This window comes from Pelophylax lessonae, assembly GCF_965119305.1.
Source record: "Pelophylax lessonae genome assembly, chromosome: 7".
Lineage (NCBI taxonomy): Eukaryota > Metazoa > Chordata > Amphibia > Anura > Ranidae > Pelophylax > Pelophylax lessonae.
Window position 1 is genome coordinate 194,245,012 of NC_138774.1, and position 27,975 is coordinate 194,272,986.

General features: G+C 45.1%; 1 protein-coding gene across 3 annotated transcripts in view; it reads left to right on the forward strand.

The window, feature by feature from the left end:
- Positions 1–26,036, forward strand: part of UBA1 (ubiquitin like modifier activating enzyme 1) — a 75,855-nt gene extending 49,819 nt beyond the window's left edge. For all 3 annotated transcript variants that reach the window (XM_082262819.1, XM_082262820.1, XM_082262821.1), the window contains exons 13-26: positions 34–114; positions 900–1,055; positions 1,265–1,430; positions 7,847–8,043; positions 18,712–18,776; positions 19,076–19,271; positions 19,536–19,610; positions 19,697–19,886; positions 20,491–20,579; positions 21,690–21,782; positions 22,161–22,352; positions 22,585–22,686; positions 25,040–25,140; positions 25,380–26,036. In XM_082262819.1, coding sequence (XP_082118945.1) covers positions 34–114; positions 900–1,055; positions 1,265–1,430; positions 7,847–8,043; positions 18,712–18,776; positions 19,076–19,271; positions 19,536–19,610; positions 19,697–19,886; positions 20,491–20,579; positions 21,690–21,782; positions 22,161–22,352; positions 22,585–22,686; positions 25,040–25,140; positions 25,380–25,515 — 1,839 coding nt within the window. In that variant the 3' untranslated portion in view covers positions 25,516–26,036. The remainder of the gene's footprint in view (positions 1–33; positions 115–899; positions 1,056–1,264; positions 1,431–7,846; positions 8,044–18,711; positions 18,777–19,075; positions 19,272–19,535; positions 19,611–19,696; positions 19,887–20,490; positions 20,580–21,689; positions 21,783–22,160; positions 22,353–22,584; positions 22,687–25,039; positions 25,141–25,379) is intronic.
- Positions 26,037–27,975: the final 1,939 nt, after the last annotated feature.

Here is a 27,975-nt window from a genome sequence, read left to right on the forward strand (position 1 = left end):
TTTTAACATGTCTGTTTATTTACTCCATAACAGAAAAATTGTCGCTACGATGGACAGATAGTTGTGTTTGGGTCTGAGCTACAAGAGAAGCTTGGAAAACAGAGGTATTTCTTGGTGAGTTGCCCCTGAGATTATTTCAACACTTTTGGACTTTTGTCTAATTCATCTACAAGTAATGTTGAGTGTTGCCCTAACCTCCCCCCCCCCCCAGAAGGATGTTCCCATATGTCTTCTAGGTAAAGCAGTTACACCAGGGCTATATCTGCAGTCCAGACCCTGATATCTATCTTCTTTTTTTTTTTTTTTTGCCAGCAATGCATTGCAGTGTAAAAGCAGTCCTAGCAGCTAAAAAGCCGCTGGATTGCTTTTACGTGTTGTAGGATGAGGTTCCCCCATGCTCTGTGCTATGGAATTGTGTTCATAGACAGCACGGCCCCATGCTCTCCCTCATCATGGGATTTGACTGACAGTTGTGGGAGATAATGACTCCTGCTACCTCAGCAAAGCCTGAGCGAGTTGGGAGAACCACTATAGAGGGGCACAGCTCTGGATCAAGTGAGGGCTCAGGTAAGTATATGGGGGGGGGGTTTGAGGGGGCATACCGCTACCGAAGTAGAGTTTTTTTTTTTTTTTAACTTGGTGTAGGGAACACAAAGTAAAAAAAAAAAATGTTTAGACTTTAAAACCACTTTTAATGTACCATTTTGTTTGTATCCCTGTTCCTCAGACTAGAGTCTAGATGTATTTAAGTTGATGAGGATATTGAAACCACAAAGCTGTTAAAACATGGATTGAGATCTTCAAATATGTAGATGTTTGTCACAATAGATTCATTGTTGAAAGTGATTTTTTTTTTTTTTTTTTATTTATTTTTAACCTTTTCTGTATTTTTTGTGCAGGTTGGTGCTGGTGCCATTGGTTGTGAGCTTTTGAAAAACTTTGCTATGATTGGTTTGGGGACTAAAGATGGCGGAGAGATTACAGTCACTGACATGGACACCATAGAAAAGTCTAACCTGAACAGACAGTTCCTTTTCCGAACGTGGGATGTTACGGTGAGTGGGGGCAAAAGGGCAGGTTTATCCTTTTATCTGCTGGCATATTGTTTTTGTTTTCATCAAATTGCAGCTTTAACCCTTTTGGTACATGCTAAAAAAAAAAAAATCTATAAAAGTTTACCAAAATAGTTCAGAAACCTTAAACTTGAAGAATTATGTTCCAATAAAATGACAGTATGTAATCGATGTGTCCTGTCTCCTAACAGAAAATGAAATCTGAAACTGCTGCACAGGCCGTCAAACAGATGAATCCTGACTTGAATGTCACTGCTCACCAGAATAGAGTGGGACCAGACACAGAGAAAGTTTATGATGACGATTTCTTTGAAGCACTAGATGGTGTAGCCAATGCACTTGATAATGTGGATGCCAGTGAGTGATTTTTAATCATTACAAGCTTTTTCTGTTTGATATGATTATCGCAAAGTGAGCCCCTTGCTGTAACAGTGGAGGAGCTGTTCACCGTGTAGCTTTCACCTGTTGGTTTTTTGTCTTTTAAAGGTTTTTGTAGGTGTAGGCTAGCTGTCTCAGAAGTTACTGATGTTTGCTGGTAACTTTAAAGGTAAGTCCACCCTTACACTAAAATCGCAACATCTGCAGGCAGGCATCCATGATCGAAGACTAACCTTTCTAACCCCGTAAAGCAAGAAATTGGTATACATTTTTGAAGCCGATCCAGCGGCGGAAGCTTTGCAGAGGACACAGCCAACAATGGCTGTGAAATGAATAGTAAGTGATGTCACCCATAGAGTTACTATGGGGCTTCTGTTGTCAGGTGCCTCCTCTGCACCCCCCTACCCAGCAAAGCCATCGCCAACAGCTTAGCGTGGGCCCGGACTGGAGCGGCTTCAAAAAAGAAGTATACTGACTTCTTTAAAGGGCTAGATAGATCGGGAATGCCTTTATATGTAAAGATTTTAGTGTTGGGATGGACTTCCCCTTTAATGACAGGAACTTCAAGGCACCTGTACATACTGGTGTTTCATTCCATCGCATTAACATGTTTAGGCTCCATACAGCAAACTCGCACTTTGGAATGAAGCGTTTGTAACTGAAATGGTGATAAGCTCGCTATATAATGAGGTGCTGGATTCATGAAATTGATTGGTTAACGCAAAGAAGTACAAAAACCCTTAATTGGTAATGTTGAAAGTCGAGAAGAAATTCTTTTCTACAATGGTTAATCGGGGAACTCTTAAAGTGGTTCTAAAGGCTGAAGGTTTTTTGGCAGGAGCGCCAGTGGGGGATCAGAGAAGAGGATCGGGGCTGCTCTGTGCTAAACCATTGCACAGAGCTGATAAGTATGACATGTTGTTTTAACCACTTCAGCCCCAGAAGGTTTACCCCCTCTTCATGACCAGGCCATTTTTTTGTGATACAGCCCGGGTTGCTTTAATTTAAAATGCAAGGTCATGTGACGCTGTACCCAAATAAAATTGGTGCCTCTTTTTTTCCCCCCCACAAATGGAGCTTTCTTTTTTTTGGTGGTGTTTGATCACCTGCAGTTTTATGTTTTGCGCTATAAACAAAAAAAGCCCGACCATTTTGAAGAAAACATTTTTTACTTTCTGCTATAAAACGTATTCAATAAAAGTAAAAAATCTAAATTTTTCATCAGTTTGGGCCAATATGTATTCTGCTACATGTTTTTGGTAAAAAAAAAAAATGAAAATCCCAATAAGCGTATATTGGTTGGCTTGCACAAAAGTTATAGCATCTACAAACTATGAGGTTTGTTTTTTTTTTTTGGGGGGGGGGGGGGGGAATTTTTATTTTATTCCTTTTTATTTACTAGTAATGGCAGCAATCAGCAACTTCTAGCGGGATTGCGACGGACAAATCAGACTTTAAGTGGTCTTTTTTTGGGGACTGGTGACACCCATACAGTGATCATTGCTAAAAAAATATACACGGTCACTGTACTAATGACACTGGCAGGGAAGGGGTTAACAGGGCGATCAACGGGTTAAATGTGTTCCCCGGGAGTGCTTTCTAACTATAGGGCGAGGGAGTGAGTGCTTTGACTGGGGGAAAACAGATCGGTGTTTCTGCTTAGCAGAAACGCAAGATCTCCATCTTCCTCTCTCTCAGAATGGCGATCTGCCTTGTTTACATAGACAGACAGCTGTTCTGCCTCTCTCTGGAATGTTCGCCAACCTGCTGATTGGCTTTCGCTGTGTCCAATCACAGCGGGAGCGGGCAGGCACAAAGGGCATGCACACCTGGAAATTTAAATGACGTACAGGTACATGATTTCACCTCACCCTGAAGGGCCACCCTGCCACAGTACAGGTACTTGGGACGGTCCGGAGGTGAATTTAAAAAAAAAAAAAAAAAAAAAAACTTTAATATTACGTTAAATCCTGTCCATAGGAGGAAGGACACTAGGCACTGTAAGCATCCCTCACTCTTCATCAATGTCGCACCTGATTTGGAGATTTGCTGTGGGCGCTTACTCCTGAATTTGAAGGACCCTTCTGACGTTCCCACCTCTGGTGGTGTCAGGGCTTTTTGGTTTCCAGGTTATTGAACTTTTTTTTTTTTTTTTTTTTTTTCCTATCTTGGGTTATGATTGAACTGCGGTTCCCTGTCACCACACACTTGCAGCCTCAATCTTTGTGTGTGTATATGGGTACTCTTGTCACACCTCCCGTCCTGCAACCATACTGGTAAAGGAGACGGCAGACCTCTAGGCTCATTGTCTCTCAATTTTTTTCTCTTTGTTCATTGAGGGACACCGCTTTTCTTTTTATATTCAAAAAATAGACTGTGTGCTCCTTATAGGCCAGTGGACATTGCCTTGATTTCTGCAGCGGCAGCCACTTTGCGATAGACCTTTTTGCATAGCTTTGCAGGGGAGATGACTGGGGATGAAGCGGCGACCATTTCTCTTAAGGCCATGCAACAGCGTCCATCATACCTTAACTCCAGAGCTGGGGCTGATATCTGAGGCAGTCCCAGGGCACTCCTTGTGGCACACTTCTGGCTATGGGGGCAACACCTGTGGATTGGCAGCCCTGGCATTCTCCTTGGTGGCGAGTCGGTCCTGGGGTACCTCTCTTGCTGTGCTTGGTGGTTCAGGGGGTGGTTTACTTCTCCTCCTATACCCTTGGGAGACTTTTTCTAGTAGCGTCTTGCAGGGCTGTGCACTCACATGGAGTGCCAGGAAAACCACTCCAGACCCCCTCCAGGAAGAGGCTGGCCCTTCAGGGCTCTCAGGGTCTTCGGCCCTTATAGATGGCGTGTCTGTCCTGGAGTCATTGGTCACACATCTCGTTTCCAACAAGTGGATCCGCGATCTGGTGACGCCCAGTTAAAAAAATCAAATTTCATTCCTTTCCACCAGAGAAGTTCTTTCCCTCCAATCTTCACCTTTTACCCCGGCTCCTTCCAGCTCTACGAGGCGACGCAGGTCCTGCTGTGTCAGGGTGTAACTGTTTTGGTATAATAACCAGAACAGTTTCCTAGTTTCTACACTGATCTGTTCATGGTTCTCAAGAAGCATGGGGTTTGCCCGATGCTGGACCTCCAAGACCTTGAACACCTTTTATGCCGATTCAAAAGTTCAATATGGAATCCATTCAATCAGTGGTGGCCCTTCTAAATCTGGAGGATTTCCTAGATAGCAAGGAGGCTTACCTTCACATCCCCATCTGTGTTGGGGCATAAGTGTTTCCTGTGCTTTTACAATCGGAGACCCGCATCGGTTCGTAGTGCTTCTCTTTGTTCTAGACTCCTCGGGTATTTACCCCCAGCCCTTGCTTTACTAAAACACCAGGGGATTGCTGTGATTCGGTACAACCCCTGGCAAAAAGTACAGTCGCTCTTGGAAAATGTTCCTTCAATTGTTTGTGTAGAAAAAAAAATTGCAGACATGCCTCAAAACTATTTTTATTTTAACCTTTCAATCTTCTGGCTTCAAGAAACACTTAAAAGAAAACTGTAGTCAATTGCAACTGTCTTTGCAGTACAGGCAGCAGAGGACAAAAATATGGAATCCCTCAATTCTGAGGAAAATAATATGGAATCACCATTTACTTTGCAGTTCTAAAACAAACCTCTGCATCAGATTACATCTGCTAATTAGTCTGCAGTTAAAGGTGCTTGCACACCTTGGTGAGCTGTTAAACCAATCTGATTGACATGAATCATGGCTGCAACACGAGCGATGTCAGTTGAAACAAAGGAGAGGGTTTTTAAAACTTTCACAAGAACATAAAAAATCACTGGATGGGTTGTTCCCATTCAGCTGTGTATACAATCTGGACCAATTGCAAATGAAATGGGAAGGTTGGTAAAGGGATGCGTAATGGTAGACCAAGGAAGACCTCAAAGCGTCAAGATAGGAAACCTAATGCAAAATGCCTAAAAAAACAGCAAATGCACAACAAAAAAAATAAGGGAAAAATGGTCAAACTGTAGTCAATGTCTGTAACTGAACTGAAAGACATTGCCTAAGGGAAATTGAGGTTTACATACAGAAAAGCCAAATGAAACCATCAACGCCTAAACAGAAAAAAAAACAAGGTTACAGTGGGCTAAAGAAAAGCAATCCTGGCCTGTGGATGACTGGATGAAAGTGATATTCAGTGGTGAATCCAGACTCTGCATTGGGCAGGGTGATGATGCCGGAACTTTTGTTTGGTGCCGTTCCAATGAAATGTAGGAAGACTGAAGAAAACATGCAACTTTCCACAATCATTGATATGGGGTTGCATGTCAGGTAAAGGTACGGGGGAGAGGAGTCATTAAATCTTCAATAAATGCTCAAGTTTATATTGAGATTTTGGACACTTTTCTTATTCCATCAATTTAAAAGGATGTTCGGTGATAACATTTTTTTAGGATGATAATGCATCTTGCCATAGGGCAAAGGCTGTAAAAACTTTACTTCAAGAAAGACAGACATATAATGTCAATGGTATGGCCTGCAAATAGTCCTGACCTCAATCCAATTTAAAATCAATGGTGGAAATGAAAGAAAATGGTCCATGACATGGCTTCATCCTGCAAATCTGATCTGGTAACTGCAATAAGAGAAAGTTGGAGCTGGATTTATGAAGAATACAGTTTGTCGTTAAATTCATGCCTCAGAAAATTCAAGCTGTTAAAAAAAGCCAGAGGTGGTGCAACACTGTCCGTTTTTTTTTTTTTTTTTTTCCATGATTCCATAAAATTTTCCGCAGAATTGAGTGAGTGATTCCATTTTTTTCCTCTACTTGATCTGCAAGAACAGCTGCAATTGACTAGTTTTCTCTCCTTTTTTTTTTTTTTTTTTTTTTTTTTTTTTTTTAGGGTTTCTTAAAGCCAGAAGTTGGGAATGTTAAATGAAAATAGTTATGAGGCATGTCTGATTCGTGTTTTTTTTTTTTTTTTTTTTTTCTACACAATTAAACAATTGAATGAAGAATTTTCTGGTGACTTCAATACTTTTTGCCAGGGGTTGTACCTAGATGATTTGATCTTGCAAGCAGAGACTTAATCAGACTTGCTCAACCGTGTCCATATCGTTTAACATTTCTTGCAGGATTCCAGATTAAATTTGAACTTCGGAGAAGTTAGTCCGCCTTGACCTCGACTAGGCATCCAGAGTAGGCCAAAGTGTTTTTCCTACCGGACAAACTCGAAAAGCTTCGGACTATGGTCAGAATACTCTTGTACTGCCAGTGGTCTACCTTGTGATCTTGCATGCAGGCTCTGGATCTGATGGTATCCACCTTTCGAGGCAGTCCTGTATGGGCAGTTCCATTCAAGGACTCTGCAGAAAGCTATTCTGTCGAAGTAGATTTCTCTCGACTCAAGGTTGCTGGACTCCGGGGGAAGCTCAACTGTCCAATGTTCTGGAGCTATATACAAGACCCCAAATCCCTCCTTTGGCACTTAACAGCATTCAAACTGCCAAGTTTGGTTGTTTTTGATTACTGACTTTTTTTTTTAATCTGGTGCCTTTAAGGCTCCAGTAAACCCGGAAGTGATGTCGTGGGCGCTTGGGCCTACTGGTGGGATGAGCCCGGGTGGGGCACCCCTGGGGGTTGTCCCTTCTCGCTGCTTGTGATGACAATCAAGGAGCTGCTTAGCCGCATTGGAGGTTATCGCAAGAAAGCCGACCATCGGCTCTAAAAAAGGGTACCAGGGTTATAGCTGCAGTCATCACTCCGGTACAACCACTTGAAGCAGAATGATGTACAGGTACGTGACTTTGCGCCAAGTGGGTAATGAACGGCATAGGTTATTCATAGCACATCCACAGTGGAATATGGGAATAAGCGGACAATCCAGAAGATAGCTGGAAAGCGTAAAACTTCTGAAGATTGCCAGATGTGTCTGGTGCAGTATCCTGTAGTTAGTCTCCGGCTCATCACGGCTCTCAGGTTCATTGGCAGACACAGCACTCTGTTGGAGTTTGCTTCGGACACTGCTTTATTATGAACTGGTTGCCTATGCTGTTTATCGGGGGGTTTTATGCAGAGAGGACTGACTATAGGAGGGGGCTGAGTTTTCTTGCGTCCTACTCTTGGTAGGTGGCGCTATAAAACCCTATCCGTCACAAAGGGAAGCTGTGTCTGTCAATGAACTCAGAGAACGGGGTTTTATGGTAAGTAACAAAAATCCTGAGGTGTGTGGGCCTCCTTCCTCCTCCTTTCTTCTAAAATTACCTGCAATCGTTGGAGCCTAAAACAAGCACATTACAGTATTAAAGCCATTTAAATGGAGATCTATATGGTTTAGAATGTCACTGCAGCTGGACTTTCTGAATGCTTTCCCTCACTCGGTCTTGTGTTAATTAGGAATGTATATGGACCGTCGCTGTGTCTACTACCGAAAACCACTTCTGGAATCTGGAACGTTAGGAACAAAAGGGAATGTCCAGGTTGTCATACCTTTCATCACCGAGTCCTACAGCTCAAGCCAGGATCCACCAGAGAAGTCTATACCCATCTGTACCCTAAAGAACTTCCCAAATGCCATTGAACACACGTTACAGGTAGGCTCATCTATAATGGACAATGTATGAAAAACATGGGTAATGCACTGACCTATTCTATAAAGCTGAACTCTGGGGAGAGATGTAACAGCACTTTTATAAATGTATTTTTCTACCTTGCCTGAATATGTTCTTTTTCCTTACATCACAGCAGTCACTGGGAAATCTCCCTCTGATTCCTGTATTTACATGGCTGTGTCCTAGATTTTCTGTTTAGTAAGCGCTGGCCACCATGCCTGCTTTTTCCACGCATCACCAGTTGTGTAATATAGCCCCTTGGTAGTTCTACAGTACAAGCCGCAATGGTTGATTAACCGCTTGCCGACCGCCGCATGACTATTCACGGCAGCGGTCAGCCCCTCCTGGGCAAAGTGACGTGTATATATACGTCACTCGCCCGCGAGCCAATAGGGGGCGAGCGCGGTTTTGTTTTTTGCGCCATAAAACAAAGACTGACCATTTTGAAAAAGAAGAAAAACATTTTTAAAACCTCAAATTTCTATCAGTTTAGGCCAATTTGTATTCTGCTACATATTTTGGGATAGCTTTATGGACTTTATATTTTTTTTTTAGTAATGGCGGCGATCAGCAATTTTTAGCGGGACTGCTACATTGTAGCGGACAAATCTGACACTAAGTGACACTTTTTGAGGACCAGTGACACCAATACAGTGACCAGTGCTAAAAATATGCACTGTTGCAGTATAAATTACACTGGTAGGGAGGGGGGTTAACATCAGGGACGATCAAAGGGTTACGAGAGGGTTAGAGAGATCTGTGTTCCTGATCAGTAGGAACACAAGATCTCTAGTCTGACAGAACAGCCGTCTGCCTTCTTTACATAGGCAAGACCGCCTTTCTGTCATAATCCTGAACGATCGCAGGTGGCCGGCTGGACCTGCTTATTGGCTCCTGCTGTGTCCAACCACAGCGGGAACGCGGCTTCGGAGGCACATGCCACCTAGAGCCTTTAAAAAAAATATATATAATTGATTTTGCGCTTAAGGGCCGCCCTGCCGCAGTAAATGTAAGTGGGGCGGTCATAAAGTGGTTAAAAACAGCCTGCAACTCAAGTGGTTAAAACCAGCTCATAGTTGCAGTAGCAACTGTGATCTTGGTAACGTTTATTCAGCTAGAGATTTAGCAAAAGTTTTCAGGACTACATGTGTGGTACGTTTAAAAAAAATGTTTTTTTAAAAGCGACGATCTGTGCACACACAAATGTGTATGTAGGGTTCCCATGTGTACGTAAACAGTAACTGCAAAAACATCAGGCATTGCCACGAGCATTGAAATAGGAGCAATACTTCTAGGGCTCTAATTTGAGGACTTGTTAAAGGTTTTAAATGATCACCTATGGACATTTTGGGTACCCCAGTTTTATCTGTAATCAAGATAAAGCACAAGGAGTTGCCTTACTCTTTTGTACCACTAAGTGCCTTTTAAAATTTTCACCAGCTACTAACGTTAAGGGCTCAGGAACCAAAGGTGACATGATCTGCTGGGAGAGAGGAAAGCAAGCACATTCAGACTATAGGAAGCACAATCCCACTGCTGCTCAAGCTCGCGAAGAACCACGTTGAGCTCCAGTCTGTTTCCACTACCTGATTAGTGACCTGGCTGCCTAAACCCCGATCAGCACCAGCTGCTTGGGTTTCAAAGTATCTAAGGCCTTGCCTCACATTTGAGGCTTGTTGCATTACTGCTGCACAGAGCATGTCTTCACTAAGAAACAGAGGAGTAAGCCCTGCTGCCCAGCTCATAGATTCTCTAGTGGTTTTGGGGGTGTTTTAATCGGTATCCATACTGGTGCCTTTGATCTGAAACCTGGAACACATATTGTTAGTGTCAGGCTTATTTGAATCTTCCTCACCTAATCTATGTTCACAGGGACCTCCACATCCACATAGGACTCTTTGGCGGGGTGAAATGTAAAATACGATGGAAAGTGAAGTGCCACACAACTGCTAATCGGTCCAGACTTTATTCCAATAAGTCAGGTGGACATTCCAAAAAAATAGCCATCAGGGCTAAATCTGATCAGATTGGTGGTAGACGGGTGTAAACAGACACATCCTTTTACATCTGCCTTTCCATAGAGGAGAATTGAGGGTACAATCAAGTCTGCCTGAAAATAGACAGGTGGACCCGTTCGCACTGCTCATGTGAAAGGGGCCTTAAGGACCTAAACACAATCAGAAAATCGTAATGAAAAATACAGCTTTTAAAGCGATCCTTCGATAATCTGAAAGTTGGTACAGAGCTTTCGAGAGACTATCCCAACTGTTCATCCAATATTATTTGATCGGACAAGCATGGAAAAATATTTTGTACGATTTTTAATAATCAGTACAGTTGTTTGAAAAAACAATACAACTCATTACATCACTTCGGAATTTTTATTCTGTTGCACGAGAATTTTCAAGAAACTTCATTTTCAGTTTGAGATTTAAAAAAACTGACAGTTATTTGTCTGATCTCTTCGTGTGTACTTGGCATTAGGGCTCGAACAAAGCAATGCTCGTTAACACTCCTATAGTATTGTGTTTCTGAAGCGTTAACGCAGGCATGTCCAGCATGTGGCCCGGAACCGCAGGCAATGCGGCCAACTGACCCCTGCCAATTTATTTATTTTTTTCCTGGGGAGGAATGAAGTTGGGTCGGGGGCATGGCCACAGCGGCTTCCAACTAACGGTAGGCAGAGGCTGCCTCAGAGGGGAGGGGGGGGAGGCGAGCATGTGCAGTGTTTGACTCCTACCTCCATGACCACGTCAAATCACTGAAGTGGTTAGTGTTCCTAATATCTCTCAGAACAAGTAAATGTCTGTATACGGATTCCATTTCATTTGATCATCCTCTAGTTCAGTGGTTCCCAACTCCGGTCCTCGGGACCCACCAACAGGCCAGGTTTGTAAGATAACTAAATAACATCACAGGTGATCTCATTTGCTGTTCAGTGATTGCAGTATTGTAGTCTGCATCTCCCCAAGGTAATACTTAAATTCTGGCCTGTTGGTGGGTCCCGAGGACCGGAGTTGGGAACCACTGCTCTAGTTGTGTTAAATTAGTGTGGGGTGCGTGTTGGCATTTTATTACTTGTATACCTTAACTATGGTATATATTTAAATGCGGCCTGAGAAAATTTCTCTACACTCAATGTGGCCCAGAGAAGCCAAAAGGTTGGACACCCATGCGTTAAAGCTTTAAAAAATTGTTGCTAAATACCCATGAAAGTGTTGCATTTCTAGTGGGAAGTGCTTCCCCTTGAATTGATGTAGAAATTATCCACTTTGAGGTGTGGGTAGGTTGTGGTATGATAACAGACATGTTTGTGAATTCTCTGCAAGCTTAATAGTAGTATTATTATATAGGATTTATGTAATATAGCACCAACAGTGTGCACAGCGCTTTACAACCTCAATCAGTACAGTTGCATTACAATTCAATAGAAGAAGAATCAGAAGGCCCTCATTTTTAGTTTACATTCTAAAAGATGGATTTGTCTGCTTTGATCGCTTTGACACTTGACTTGGTCCAGCTCAGCTTTGCTGAAACAAAATGCATCGCCACCAGCAATAATGCTCATTGCCGCTGCTCCTGCCTGGCACTGGCATTATTGCCCTTGGTTGATGCTTTTGCCTGTACACAGAAGAAATGGTGTTTACAACTCGGCTGTTCTGTTCTATTGGGAAGTATCTAAAGCTGTTCTTTCCTAGTTCTCGATTTCCCAGTGCATTCTGGGATACACAAGCTTTCACTGTCTCTTCCCTTAATGCCCGGTTAACACTTCAAATGCTTTACTAACACGTCAACAGCACTGTGTGGTGCCATTGTAACACTCAGGGCAGGCTTTTGAAGGGCGGTTATGAGGCTTACAAAATGCTGAATAAAAACATGGTATGGACACACGTGTCAACGAGCACTGAGAGATTTGTTGCCCATGCTTTTTTTGGGACTGCTTATTGATGGCCCAAAGGTTAAACCCCCTGTGTTTCCCAACAGATGGCAAAGCAAATTAGGATTTTTGTTCTCGCTGTAAAATCCTTTTCTTGGAGTCCATTAAGAGACATCCGTTCCACCCACTGTAATTCTGATCATTCTCTCCCCTAACAGAAAATCAGAAGTTCCCCTATAGTGGAACTTTTAAGCACTTAGTATATATTACAACTGTATTTTATAAAATCTATTTTCTCTTACGTCCTCCGACAGTCGCCGCCTCTTCATATTCGTCACATATGGGGTATTAGACTTTGCTCCGAAGGAGTAGCTAGGCAACAGAATATGTTAACAATAAAGCTTTAACATATCCCACCCTCAAGGGGTGGTCCCCTCAGTCAATACCCTCCTACTTCCTGCAACCATATCTCAGTTTTAATGTCTAGCTTGTCAGGAGTGGCTGGCTCTCTCTGTGCTGGGACTTTCTGTCCCAGACTCTTTCTTCTTTTTAATATTTTGTTTGAGTTTTTCTCTCTACCTTTATTTAGCTGTTATTTTGTCAGCGTTAGTTAGTTCTTCGGACGAAGAGGATCATGCGGACTGGGTCTCGGGCTGATCCCCCTGGTCGCAGGTCGTGGGTCAGTGGCTTCCCAGTCTGCCATCGAGCGTTCAGCCAGGTAACGCTCCTGGCACAGTGAACGACCCATCCCTGTTCGGTGCAGGGATGATTGGTGAGGTGGCTACCTCACTGGACGCTGTGCGGTTTCTTAACCCCCATTTTGTGCGTCTTGAATTGCGACTCTCCCTGCCTCATGTGCAGCGGCTTGTTCGCCTGTGCGGGTCCCCCACGCCATGTGAGGTAAGTGTATCTATGTGGGGACCTGTCTGTCTGGGGGGGTGTCAGTCTGGGACTGTGTAACCTGCCTCTATTCACACTGCTTGTCTCCCTATCTCTCGGCTGCATGCTGTGGGCTGCAAGGGGGGGGGGGGGAGCTGTATGACACTGTGTGTGTCAGACTGGTCAGTGTGAGAAGCTGTGTGCTGTGGGGCATGTTTTTTTGGCATGTTTGGGCACTATATGGCGATCGCTGCGGCGATCTGACATGTATTCTGATATTGGAATGTAATGTGTGTTTTAATGCACTGTGGAGCGGCGGTTTCGGCGCCAAACGACGCCATTTTGCCTACACCCGCTCCGGCCGCATGGTTTACATGCATGGCGGCCATTTTCTTGTAGCCTCCATAGGCTTACATAGAAGCGCCCTGGCAGCATCACTTCCTCTTTCCTGGAACACCGATCGAGGCAGCAGCAGCGGCGAGGGTCTCCTCAGGTTTTATCCTTCTGTTCTTGCTATCCATTGCCTGTGTTCAGTTTGCATATTCCCTGTGGGGGTCTCATTGTGCTTGAGTGTGGTGCGGTGGGCTGCGCTTGCCGCGCTTGCTTAAAAGGGGCAGTTAACCCTTGGTTGTCTGGCATTACAGGGGCGATGGATTCTCAGGAGGGCAAATTTCCTACAGTATTGGTGGAAAGCCAGGGGACCGCTGTTTCCCCCCCAGGGGGGGATTTAGCCACTATTGTGGCTGGCCTTGCTGCTCAGGTGCAAATGCTGGTGGCTGCTCAATCTACTAAAAGGCCCAGAGTTGCTCTTTCCTCTGATTCTGAGGGTGAAGGTGATGGGGCTGTTCTGGCAGGGGCCTCCTTATCGGGGTCCCGCTCCTCTCTTGATCTAGTGGGGTCTGAGGTGGAGGCTGAAGTTGAGGGGGTTGATAATTCTCCCCCTGGCTCGCCTGAAGAGCTTGCAATCATGGATGAGTTGATTGCTTCCATTAAGCAAACGCTGCGTTTGCAGGACGAAGTGTGTCCCCCCGCTGCCTTGGCGGCTTATGGGACGCAGAGGAAACGCAGGACGCCGCAGGTTTTTCCCTGCAATGCTGATTTTCAGCGCGCTGTTAAGGATCAATGGCGCGATCTGCGCAAGCCTTTTGCGGTACCGAGTAAATTCAAGCTGCGTTATCCTTTTTCGCCTGCCACTGATGAAAGGTGGTGTGTGCCTCCACCAGTGGATCATGCAATTGCGGTTTTGAACAAAGCCACTGCGATTCCTGCAGAGGGTTCCCCTGTTTTCCGTGATGCCACGGATAGGAGATTGGAGTCTCTTGCCCGTCATACTTATTCTGTTACGGGTTCTATGCTTAAGGCTCTGTTTGCTTCTCTCATGGCGGCCCAGGCGATCGCAAGTTGGACGCAGATGCTTAGGCGCGTCCTAGTGGCCGACTCGGCCTCGCCGGCGACCCTGGATATGGTGGATCAGATCCACCAGGGTGTCATGTATCTGTGTGATGCGGACCTGGACCTGATTCCGTTGGCTGCACGTGTGCACAGCGTGGCGGTGTTGTCTCGCCGCCTGGTCTGGTTGAAATGTTGGTCGGTGGACCAATCTTCACGTAAGACCTTAGCCAATCTGCCTTATGATGGGTCTCGCCTTTTTGGGGAGTCCTTGGATGTGTTGATTAAGGGGATCACCGGGGGTAAGAGCACTCTCTTGCCCCATTTCCCCAAGGCTAAGGGGGCTTCTGGGAAGAAGCATGCTAATTTTCGGCCCCCTCAGGGGTCCTTTCGTGCCTTTCGGCCGCACTACAAGGGCAAACCGTTCAAAGGTCAAGGCTCTCAGAAGAAGCCCTGGTCTGGTAAACAGAAGTCCGGCCAATCCGGACCTGCAGCCCATAACAGTTCGGCCTGAAGGGGCGCCCTCACCCAGTTTTGGGGTGGGGGGACGCTTGCTCGGTTTTCTTCAGCCCTGGTTGGCCCGTGTGCGGGACAGATGGGTTCTGGTAATCGTTCGATCTGGTTACAAGATCGAGTTTCTCTCTCGGCCGGAGAGCAGATTTTTTCCCTCAAATCTTCTACTGTCTCCAGAGCGCTTGCGGGACCTGCACCTGGCGGTGCGGGACCTGAGGGCTCAGGGAGTGGTGGTTCCGGTGCCTCATCGGGACTGGTTTCGGGGGTTTTATTCCAATCTGTTCACCGTGCCCAGAAAGGAGGGCAAAGTTCGTCCGATTCTGGACTTGAAGGCTCTGAACCGCTCTGCGGGTTCGCAAGTTCCGCATGGAATCCCTGCGGTCGGTGGTGGCTGCCCTGGCTCCGGGGGAATTCATGGCCTCCATCGATTTGAAGGATGCGTACCTTCACATCCCCATATTCGAGGGTCATCAGAGGTACCTTCGATTTGCCATTGCGGAGGATCACTACCAGTTCGTGGCGTTGCCCTTTGGTCTCGCCTCGGCTCAGCGGGTCTTCACCAAGGTGCTTGCACCGGTTCTGGCATTATTGAGGGCCCAGGGCGTTTCTGTCCTGGGGTATCTGGACGACATTCTGGTTCGGTCTGCGACCAGCCAGGGTCTGGAGGAGGACCTGTCTGTCACGATGCAAACTCTACAGGAGTTTGGTTGGACGATAAATTTTCCAAAGTCGACACTGAGTCCGTCGGTTCGTCTCCCCTATCTGGGAATGATACTGGACTCGGTGCAGGCGAAGGTCTTCCTGCCGGAAGACAAACTCAGGACTCTCCGGGAGGAAGTCAGGTCCCTCAGGGACGTTCCGAACTCGTCTCTGCGGACGTGTATGAGATGTCTGGGATTGATGGTCTCGGCCTTCGAGGCGATTCCTTTCGCACAGTTTCACACGCGGGGTCTCCAAGCGGAGATCCTGTCCAGGTGGGACGGGCGACCTCAATCTCTGGATCTTCAGATCTCGTTGAGTCTTCGCACCAGGGAAAACCTTCTGTGGTGGCTCCAGTCCCCGTTGGTGTCCGGGGGCAAGTCGTTTCGTCCGATCTCGTGGACGGTAATCACCACGGATGCCAGCCTGTCGGGCTGGGGTGGAGTTCTGGGCGTTCTGTCCGCTCAGGGGACTTGGTCGGAGGGGGAGTCTTCCCTTCCGATCAACATTCTGGAATTGCGTGCGATAAGTCTCTGTCTTCATCGCTGGACGGACCGGCTGCAGGGTTGCCCGGTTCGGGTGCAGACGGACAATGCCACGGCGGTGGCCTACATCAACCACCAAGGGGGCACCAAGAGTGCCCGAGCGGCTCGAGAAGTGGCCAACATTCTGTCTTGGGCCGAGACTCATGTCCCGGCGATAACGGCGGTTCACATTCCGGGAGTGGAGAACTGGCAGGCGGACTATCTGAGTCGCCAGACCCTGGATCAGGGGGAATGGTCTCTCCATCCGGCTGTCTTCCAGACGTTGTGCGCGAAGTGGGGTCTTCCAGATGTGGACCTGTTCGCGTCTCGCCTCAACAACAAGGTGAAGAGGTTCGTGGCAAGGACGCGCGACCCTCGGGCAGACGCGTCGGACGCGTTAGTGGCCCCGTGGCATCAGTACAGGCTGATGTACGCGTTTCCACCGATTCAGTTGCTGTCCAGGTTCCTTCGCAGGTTACACTCGGAACGCAGCACGGTGATTCTTGTGGCACCGGACTGGCCTCGCCGGTCCTGGTACGCAGACCTCGTGAATCTGGCGGTCGACGCCCCGTGGCGTCTGCCTCTTCGAGACGATCTACTGTCTCAAGGACCGATATACCATCCTGCTTTACAGTCGCTGGCTTTGACGGCCTGGCTGTTGAGACCGAGGTCCTGAAGGAGAGGGGTCTCTCTCCGGAGGTCGTCCATACCTTAATCAATGCGAGGAAATCTTCCTCGGGGAAGGTTTATTACCGTACTTGGAAGGCCTATTTTGCCTGGTGTGAGTCCAGGGGGTTTTCACCCCGCACGTACTCGGTGTCCCGTGTGCTGTCTTTCCTTCAAACGGGTGTTGATCAGCGTTTGGCGCTGGCTACAATAAAGGGTCAGGTGTCTGCTCTGGCCGTTCTGTTTCAACGTCCCGTGGCTTCCAACCCATTGGTTGGCACCTTTATTCAGGGTGTGCGGCATCTGGTTCCCCCGAGGCGGGATCCTCTGCCCCCTTGGGACTTTAATCTCGTTCTATCTGTGTTACAACGTGCTCCTTTTGAACAGATCAGGGAGATCTCGTTGTCTATGTTGTCCAAAAAGGTCGCCTTTTTGGTGGCGATCACTTCGGCTCGCAGAGTGTCGGAGCTGGCGGCTTTGTCCTGCAAGTCTCCGTACCTGGTTATTCATTTGGATAAGGTGGTCTTGCGACCTAATCCTTCTTTTCTTCCGAAACGAGTTTCGGACTTCCATCTTAATGAGGATATTGTCTTGCCTTCGTTGTGCACGAAGCCTAAACATCCGAAGGAGGTGAGATTGCACTCTCTGGATGTTCGGGCGATAAGGGTTTACCTTAAGTCGACTGAGTCTTTTCGAAAGACGGACTCCTTGTTTGTTCTTCCAGAGGGTCCTCGGAAGGGCATGGCGGCTTCGGCCTCTACCATCGCCAAATGGATCAGGCAGACCATTGAACAGGCCTATGCCTTGCAGGGGAAGGTTCCCCCTGTGCCTGTGAAGGCGCACTCGACTAGATCTCTGAGTACGTCTTGGGCCTGTCGTCATGGGGCTTCTGTAGCCCAGGTGTGTAAGGCGGCGACTTGGTCGACCGTGCACACTTTCACAAAATTCTACAAAGTAGATGTTCAGGCATCGGCGGATGCTTCCTTTGGCCGCAAGGTTCTTAGTGCGGCTGTTCCCTAGGGTCCCTTGTTGGGGACTCCTGGCTGTTGGGATAAGTTTTGTATCCCCTGGTTTTTTGTCTTTTCCTGGGTTGTTGCTCCTGTTGAGCACTTGTTTTTTGCTGTTGCCCAGCTGGTTCCTTCCTTTGGTAAGGTTCCTCCTTTGATGCGGAGACTGCGTTGCCTTTCGGCGCGAATGCGTTTCCCACCCCTCATGTTTGCACTGCTTTGGGACGTCCCCATATGTGACGAATATGAAGAGGCGGCGACTGTCGGAGGACGTAAGAGAAAACGGAATTTTTGTAAAATCTTACCTGTAAAATTCCTTTCTCTGAGTCCTCCGACAGTCGCCGCCCCCGCCCCTCTTTTGGGGTTTGATTGTGTACTCTACTGCTATTCCACTAAAACTGAGATATGGTTGCAGGAAGTAGGAGGGTATTGACTGAGGGGACCACCCCTTGAGGGTGGGATATGTTAAAGCTTTATTGTTAACATATTCTGTTGCCTAGCTACTCCTTCGGAGCAAAGTCTAATACCCCATATGTGACGAATATGAAGAGGCGGCGACTGTCGGAGGACTCGGAGAAAGGAATTTTACAGGTAAGATTTTACAAAAATTCCGTTTTATATTGCAGCCAGAAAAACACTTCAAACAGAGTATACATGGAATACTATGTATACTCTGTTCAAATTTTTTTTCTGGCTGCAATATGAATAAAATTGATCGTATGTATTACAACTGTGTTTTTATAAAAAAAAAAAGTAACTAAAAAGTCCCACTATAGGGGAACTTCTGATTTTCTGTTTCAATTAAGGGATGCGGCACATTATGGAGATTATTCACCAGTCTCCTTAAAATTCTCTCTGTACTGCTTTGCTTCAAAGCTTGAAACATTCTGTAGAAGGGTTTCCTAGACTGGCCTGTATTTTTTTTTTTTTTTTTTGCAATGTCAAATCCTCCTGTAGGTGGCATTATAACCCAAAGGTGAAGGATATTGTGCCTTCAGTGGAATTCAAGAAAAAGATTTTACAAGGGAGTACAAAAAAAACATACATTTTTCTTTCTTTCATCTCTTAATTTACCATACATGTTTTCCTTTTATAGTGGGCTCGGGATGAGTTTGAGGGTCTCTTCAAGCAACCCGGAGATAATGTTAATCAATATTTAACGTGAGTAGCAAATATTTTATCTTCACAATCTGTTTTCCAAAAGCTACTCCCATTTGTAGAGTTAGACATTCACAGGTCCCTTACAAAGCTGAATGTGATACGAAGAGGCTTCGCTTAGCACTCAACCATAATAGTAATCATCTCCCTCGGTTAGTTCTTATGGTGAATGTCAAGCAAAGAAGACCATGGAGAACTGATGGGTTCTATTCCTTTTTCTTGCCTAGCTCAGGGATAAGAAGTGACAGTTCTTGCTTTCTTGACTTCTGTATTTTTTTTTTTTTTTAATTCTTCTTTCTCAGAGATCCAAAGTTCATGGAAAGGACATTGAAGCTGCCAGGTTCTCAACCCCTTGAGGTGATCGATGCTGTTTACAAAAGCCTAGTTACAGACCGGCCCAAGAGCTGGACCGACTGTGTGTCCTGGGCTTATAATCATTGGCACACTCAGTACTCCAATAACATCCGTCAGCTGCTGCACAATTTTCCCCCAGAGCAGGTGTGTGGCTCGTTTAAATCAAATGCAGTGAAGTCTAAGGCTTTGCATAACATAGAGTTCTTAGAAATTGTATTAAGATGTGTGTATAATATACAAAGTATATACATTATCTCTGTATATGTGAGAGAGATGCGCGTTTTCAGTTAAAAAGCAGACACGGCTTTAACTGTCATCGGGCAATAAGCCTTAATGTCTATCTAGAAGAAATATGACAAAAACTGTAAGCGGTATCTGATTTGTGACCTGTATTTCTTGTCTATTTAGCTGACCTCATCTGGTGCTCCTTTCTGGTCCGGCCCCAAAAGATGTCCCCATCCTTTAGTTTTCAGTGGAAACAATGTAAGTTCTCTGATATAATCTAAGACAACTGTTCTAGTTCTTCCAGTGGAGCTTTAAAATCTGACATCTTTTTCTGTTATCCCTAGTCGTTGCACTTGGATTACATCATAGCAGCTGCTAACCTCTTTGCAGAGACATACAGTGTCAGTAGATCCACGGACAGAGCCGCTGTGCTAGAAATTCTGAAAACAGTCAAAGTGGCAGAGTTTACACCCAAATCTGGGGTCAAAATCCATGTGTCGGACCAAGAGATGCAAAATGCACATGCCTCCCTAGGTATAATCACTACACATGTTCACTTAAGTATACAGCTATCCTTACCTGTCTGAACAGCTGTTCGTTTTGCGTAATGGTAAATTGTGGCATGACACAGATCTTTTAAAGGGGTTGCAAAAAGTAAAATTCACAATAATAACTTAGAATTTTTATCACACAGCAAGTGTCCATATAATGAACAAATAAATAGGGCAGAGTAAGACAAGACTGAAAATCATTTAATTGGCTTTCCAGCACAGGATAATACTGGGTATTGTGGAAAAGTACGGAGAATGGCAGGCCACCTGTATTCTAATTTAGCAGCTCAGTGCCGCTGTGTATCTGACTCCCCCCCCCCCCCCCCCCTTTGTCTATGGCTTGTGTGGGGTGAGGAAGGAGGGTTATTGCGGGAGGACTCATTTTTTGGTGGAATACTTGGCAAACTTAGCACACACACGCACACATTCACAACCCCTTTCTGATTTGATGTTGGTTGCCGCATTTTGTACATTGTTTTGTTTCTTTAGGTTTTTTGCTGACTAAGACTTGATATCAGTGGAAGTTCGCCCCACTGCCTTACAGGCTACCGTACCTCACTAACTGTAATGCTTTTTCTCTCTGATAGATGACAGCCGTCTAGAGGAACTGAAAAGCAGCCTACCCCAACCAGACAGTCTTTCTGGGTTCAAAATGTTTCCTATTGAATTTGAAAAGGTAAAGTGACTAGCTTGTCTTTTAGGCTTCGTTCACACCATCTGTGCAGAAAAACTGATTGGGGAGGGGAGCACAGATTTTACTTGCAGAGATGCAAATTTACATCAGTTTTCGTGTACAGTGGCATTTTTATGTACGTTGACATCAGTGTTGTTTGTTTTTTTTTTTTTACACTTTTTTTTGCAAGCACAAATAGACATCACATCCGGTGTCATCCCTTCCTTTTCCCATTTGTACAGAGAGAAGACCATTTGGATAGTTTATTGCTAGTGTTATTGTAGAGCTTCCCTTTACATCAGAGTTCCCATCCTCTGTTCATTACAGAACCACCCTTTACACTATAGTCCTTATCAAACCCCTCTTTACATCCTAATTCTTGTCAGAGCTCCCTCATCCGGGTAAGTTCACATGCTTGTGGGTGAGGAATGCATGCATAATTGCATGCGTTCCTGACCCAGAGGGACAGTGGTGCTGCTTTTTTGCAGCAGCGTTGGGTTGCCAAACATTTTTAATGGCACTAAACTGCATGGTGCCATAGCACCATTTTGCTGTGTTTTTTTTATTTTTTGTTGGGCGATTTCCTGCTTCATGCAAGCTACAGCGGCCCATTCATTTGAACAGGCTGCTATGCCTACGCTAATGCGGCATGTGAGACCCACATCTCGAACCTAGAACCTAGGCTCACTTTTTTTTTTTTTTTTAGTCATTCATCCGTGTCCCCCCTCACCAGAGCTGCTCGCCATCAGTGTTCCCCACGCTGAAGCTCCCACATAAGAGGTCGTCCACTCAGTGATCCCCTCAGATTTCTTCAGTCTGTTCTTACAGATGGCTGGAATGGGAGCTGGGACTCAGTGGGCAGGACTCAGTTTATTTATTTTCTATGGAGTGTGCTTCTTTCATTTTCAGTTTTAGGTGCGGAGCTGTGCAAAATGAACAGGACACAGAAAACCATTGTTTTCTGTGTCTTGCCAAGACCTGCGTTTTTTTTTTTTTTTCTTTTTTTTTTTTTTTTTTTTTTTCCAGTGCTAAAAACCGCAGGTCTCTATATGATGTGAACAACCCCTAATCTTTTAAGTGCTGGGTGTTCATGATTGGTCTTGTCTGTTACAGGACGATGACACCAACTTCCACATGGACTTCATTGTAGCTGCTTCTAATCTGCGGGCAGAGAATTACGACATCCCACCTGCAGATCGCCACAAGGTAAGTGTAATGGGCTGAGTTCCTGATAACCTTTATGCTTATGTGGAGTAAAATCAAAGCCTTAGAGGTCAGCCCTTAACACATTTTTGAAGTGTAACTTTAGGTTTTTAGGCATAATGTTCTTTTAACTTGGTCCTTCAGCGACAGCATGGAATGATTGCATTCTTGGGGTAAATGTCTTTAATTCTCAATTGAGGGTGAAAGGATTATTTATTTTAACATAGATAATGTGATCATGGTAAAAAATGGTACTCTAGGTTATATGATGTACAGCCGATGGTGTTAGAAGTTTGAGATACAACACTTTTTTTTTTTTTTTTTTAATTAATGGCTGCTCTGTGACATGTTCTCATTTTGTTCCATTTAACCTTTTTGCAGAGCAAATTGATAGCTGGGAAGATCATCCCGGCTATTGCTACAACCACCGCTGCGGTGGTTGGCCTTGTGTGTTTGGAGCTTTACAAGATCATTCAGGGACACAAGTCGCTGGAATCCTACAAGAATGGCTTCATGAACCTAGCTTTGCCTTTCTTTGGCTTCTCTGAACCCATTGCTGCCCCCAAGCACAAGGTAAGGCCCCTGTTAGGTCTGGGAAGCACTGGTGAGATCTGTACCTCACACCTGATCCTACCTGAAATGTAAGATTTTGACTTTTGAAAGTTGGGTATAGAGCCAGGTCATGGGCAGTGATGGGGTATAAGCCCTGCTTTGCCTCATCCTAAAAAAAACTCTTTTAAAGAGAACTCTGATCCAGTTTTTAAAGCCCCCATTATTTTTACTCTGACGTTTATTCCTTTTCTAGTACTATGAAAATGAGTGGACACTGTGGGACAGGTTTGAGGTGACTGGCATCCAAGACAATGGGGAGGAAATGACACTTAAGCAGTTCTTGGACTATTTCAAGGTGAGTTACTTCCCTAAACATTGCCACGGAACCTAATGTGCAAGTTGCCTTCATTATGCTTGTAGTAGTGGCACACTTTCCTAGGGATAATAGGACATTTGATCTTTCCCTGCCTACAGAGCTTAAAGTCTGGAAGCCAGTTATCTTGCCAGCGTGTGTGTTATTGGGTCTATTTCCTGCCACTAACCAGGAGAGAACAAACCCAACTATGCATGTAATGTTTGTGCTTCGGAATAGACTCGGGACTCCAGTGTGGCTGTACTATTTAGCCCTGGTTTACACACATGCGTGATAAAATTGCATTGCGATTTATGCATGCGTTTGTGTGAATAGCATTGCGATTTGAGTGTGATTTCACTAGAGGTGCGTGTTTTTTTTTTTTTTTTTTTTTTTTTTGGCTTCTGCATTTCCATGGACGTCAATGCAAGATTGCCCTCCATGGACGTCAATGCAAGATTGCCCGTCCGCAATCCTATGTGAACACTGATCTGTGCATGCCACTATACTCTTATCACTTGCGAGTCAGGAATGCACAGGACCGGTTTTGGAATCGCATTCAAAATATAATGCCTGTGAATCGCATAAATGTTAGACCTCTCAAAAGGAGCACATAATGTCTAGCCTGTCATGTGTGAACCGGGGCTTAAACTCTGTGAGAAGGCAGTAGGGTGTAATAACTGACCGCAAAAGGCAGAGCATAGAAGACCCCCCACTCGCTTAATTGTTGAAACCAAATCTGCAAACATACAAACCGTTACATGAGAGGGAGGAGGTAACTGGTACAATATGAAGATTCTGAGCCGTTTGGTGTCTTTGGTTGGCGTGTTTTCTACCAGCTAGATTTGACTATAGCCTGTTTGGCTAGATAGCCACTCTCCTGTTCTTCTTTCCTCCTCCCCTTTCGTCTTTTCTCTTATGTCTGTTCTCTTCCCTCGTCTCCATTCCATATTCCCCAATGTCTGACTATTGAGACTTTATTGAGCCACCACATATCTGTAGTTTCTTTATACTTTGCTCTTGCTCATTGAAGAGCAACCTGATGCTGAGTAATATCATTGATACACTTTAGTCACTTTACGATCCTTGTTTTTTTTTGTATCAATATTTCCATGATCTATTGACTACCCAACGACTTATTTGCAATCAGTGACAGGTCTATGAAAAATCATTAAAATGTATTGAACCATAACAGGTAACAGAAGCTCTTGTTCTTGTGGGCCCATTCATGATTAACAATGTACAAACAATGGTCTACTTGTTCCCTTCAATAGATAAGCAGAGTGTAGAAATGTCATCACACCAAGCATTCCTCAAAGGGGTGCAAAGCTTTATTCACATGGTGCAAATACGGCAATGTTTCAGAGCCACGCAGGGCCCCTTTGTCAGGCAAGTGACAGTGCAACACAGATCACCAAGTATTTACCAATCCACTAATCGGTGCAAACAATTGAGGCCTAACCCCACCCCCTGACGTCAAAGTGACATCATAAAATCGCTATTAAACTCAGTTTATATATGAGATTACTGCCAAGAGTAAAGATGCAATTGTTAAAAAAAAAAAAAAAGTAGAAATCAAAAACTACAGTAGGCAATAAGCTTATGGAGAAAGATGCTGGTCATTTTTTTTAAAGTTAAACCTTTATTTGTATAATGAACAAGCCTGCTGGCTTATACCCAGCCATGGGTTGTACAGTCCAGGGATACTGTGTATTAATGTTGCCTAGCTGCAGGGAAGCGTGTCCTTTACCCCCCAATGCTGTGCACGCTGAGGCGCAGTAGCGGTAAATCGCGTGGACAGGTTGCGTGTCGTTGCCCTAGCAACGTTGAATCCTGTTGTGGCTGCCAGAACGGATAGAGGTCAGGACCATACTGAGCGGAAGTTGGAGCCATCTAGTGTCTGAAAGAGAGTGCAAGTGCTGTGTAGGGAAGTTTATAGGAGGCAAAATACACAGAACAGAAAGCGGGAAAAACAAGAGAAGGAACTGCAGAAAAAGTGGAAAGCGCAAAAGAAGAATATATGAGAATTAAGTGTTTGACAAGCAGGGAGATACTGGGAAAAAATAGGCAAATAATGTTAAAAGCTGAAAAGGAGAATGAAAATGAAAAAATAAAGCCTAAATAATGTAAAATTAAATACATGCTCACATAGAAGAAGCTATTTTGGTGCTGCCTTGCATAGGTTTTCTTTTTCAACCAATTCTGCTTCAAACAAATAAAGCACTTATCACTCTCCAGACCTGATCGGTGTTAGAGATGTTTTGAAGTGGCTGTCCAAGATTGGTCTTTTCTACAGGCTGTATCTGATGCCGGCATTTTTTGTATTGAAGTAATAATGTGTCTGTTCTATCTGCAGGATAACCACAAGCTTGAAATCACAATGTTGTCCCAGGGGGTCTCCATGCTGTACTCCTTCTTCATGCAAGCTGCTAAGCTGAAAGAGCGTCTCAAGCTACCGTACGTATCTCACTTTTTCCTAAATCTGCACCTTGAAAAATTATTTGCATTTACCATGAAACTCCTGTCTAGGGCAGAAAGTTTAGAAGAAGCAGCACATAATGTAAAATGCTTTTGTGTGTTTTTTTTTTTTTTTCCTTGTATAATTAGTAGGTTCACTGTGTATATTGGATACATGTCCTTGTGAGGCCCCCTTATTCCTCTCCCTGCCTATATAACACACTTGTTCTGTTTTACAGGATGACTGAAATTGTGACTAGAGTGTCAAAGAAGAAGATTGGGAAACATGTTAAAGCACTGGTGTTCGAACTATGTTGTAACGATGATCTTGGAGAAGATGTGGAGGTCCCTTACGTGCGTTACACCATTCGCTGAACATAGAATACTGGTTTTGATGCATATGTCAGGGGATTTGAGGCAGCATGGAAAAAGGGCACTCTACCCAAGTACCCTTCTAGGAGTGCCCATTTCAGGCTCGGTCTGCTTCCCCTTGATGTATCCAGAATAATTGGCCCAAGAAGTGCCAGCCTGCAACACATTCTGTTCCATGTCTTTGTCTCGTTAACTTGTTTCATTCTTGTTTTTGTTAGCTGTGTAGTGCACACATTTGCTTAGTGTTTCTAAACCCAAGACTTTAAGATTTGGATGGAGTGGAGAAGGGTTAGAACCTCTGTCAGGTTTTTGTCTGTCACCTCTGGGAAGTTTAACCCTCTAATTGTCCTGGGGACCATTGTCATAGTGACATGATGGGAAATCTAAAATGGAGGTGTCTTCCTATTGGAAGGATTTTTCACTTCACGTTGTGTCTCCAAGGGAAAGCTCCCCAATTGGACGCAGACAGAAAAAGTTCTCACACTCTATCCAAAGCTACCAAAAAAAAAAGTTTTGCATTTAGATATACTTTAACCCTTCATGCCTGCTGGCAGAAGGGTTAGTGACTGACTGGAGCTTATCCACGCAGAGTTCTGGTTGTACAGCTGCATGGGGGAGCGTCCTTGTCTTGCCCACACCACCACCCAGAGCGTGCCAGTGATCTGAGGGCCTTATCTTATAGAAATGTTTTCTTTATACTGTGAGTTCTGCAAAGAAATTAAAAAATGTAAAACTCAAGCTGTTGCTTCTAATGTCTTAAGTGTCTGGTTCATCTTACTGAGAGAGTGCATTTATAGAACTGCAGACTGACCCTACTGTGGATAGCATTGATAACGGTTAAAGAAAGGGGGAAGAGCAATTTTGCCATAATGGGTTTTGGCATGATTGCCTCCAAACTGCTCTGTTCCAGCAATGACAGCTGTACTCATTCCCTGGCTGTTCAAAGGGTGCTATCTTTACTGGGGCTTCTCCTGTTAGCCATATATTTTTCTTTTATTGTCCATAGAGGCATACAGGTCAGGTTATACTGCCACCTGCAAGTTTCTGGTACACTGGCAAACAGCAATAAACCAGCCCCCATATAACCCTTTCTCTGCTCAACGTGCCTCGTTTTTTTTTTTTTTGCTAGTGTCCTAGGAGGTTTGTCACCTTTTCTTCAGTTAGCTAAAAGTCTTAAGTTCTCCTTTTTGCAGGTAAAAAAAATAAACTATTTTTTTTTAATTTCTTACACTGTAGCCTGTAAAGCATTATTGCACCCATAATCCGCAAATGGCGGGTGCAGTGCCTGGATCCTGCAGACTCCCTGTCATCGGTCTGCCCATACCTCCCGTTTGGGCAGACAGCTACTGAACGCCCGGCAGGAAGAATCAATTAACTGGGGGTTATGTGGGCAGGTGCTCCTCTCTAAATACAGGTGTAACATTAACATGTTACCAAAGGTGGACTTAAACCTTTAAACAAATTTTCTCTTACATCCTCCGACACTCGCCACCCACTCATACTGTCTTCACCAATGGGTATTGACCTCTTATTCATAGGAGCAAGCTAGGCATAAGACTGGTTAAAAATAAAGTAATTTACATAGACACACCTATGGGGCTGTCCCACTGGTCCAATACCCCCCTGCTATCAGGCATCCCAACTCAGTTTGTCTTCTGCCTAGTTAGGAGTAAGATAGGCTCTCCCTGTGCTGGGGCTACAGTCTCAGCCTTCTATTTCTTATGATTTTATTTCTGCTAATGTTTTTTTTTTTTTCTTTGCATTACTAGCTGTTTATCAGTGTTTAGTTAGTCACTTCTTCAAGATGACGGCGTCGCTGAGCTGGGAGTCGCACTGGTCGTCCTGGTATCCCAGGACAGAGGGCCTTCTGGAATCCCAGCCCGCCATCGAGCGTTTAGCAGGCTATGCATACGCCCTGGTCTCGCAAACGACCCATCCCTGTCCTCATTGCCATTAAGGAAACACTACATTTAGAGGATGAGCCCAATCCTCCGGGAAAACGGTCCTCCTTTTTGGTACCTACAGATCCTGTAAGGTGGCGCAGGTATTTCCTTGCCCCGCTGAGTTCCACAAAACTGTGAATGAACAATGGCGCAACTGGAAGCGCACTTTTGTGGTGCCAAAGAAGTTTCATCTCTTCTACCCCTTTGCGTCTCCTACGGATTTGCGCTGGTCTGTGGATCACATTGTGGCCAGATTGAACAGAGCCACTCTGGTACCTACCGAGGATTTTCCGGTGTTTAAGAATCCTAAAGATAGGAGGCTGGAATCTCTTGCCCGACATTCCTACATGGTGGCGGGTTCCATGCTTAAACCTATTTTTGCCTCTGTCATGGTGGCTCAAGCCGTGGCGGATTGGACCAAGGTGCTCAGACCCACCCTCGTGGCTGATTCTGCCCCCCCCTACTAGCTTGGGGATGGTGGACCAGATATATCAAGGGGTCATGTATTTGTGCGATGCGG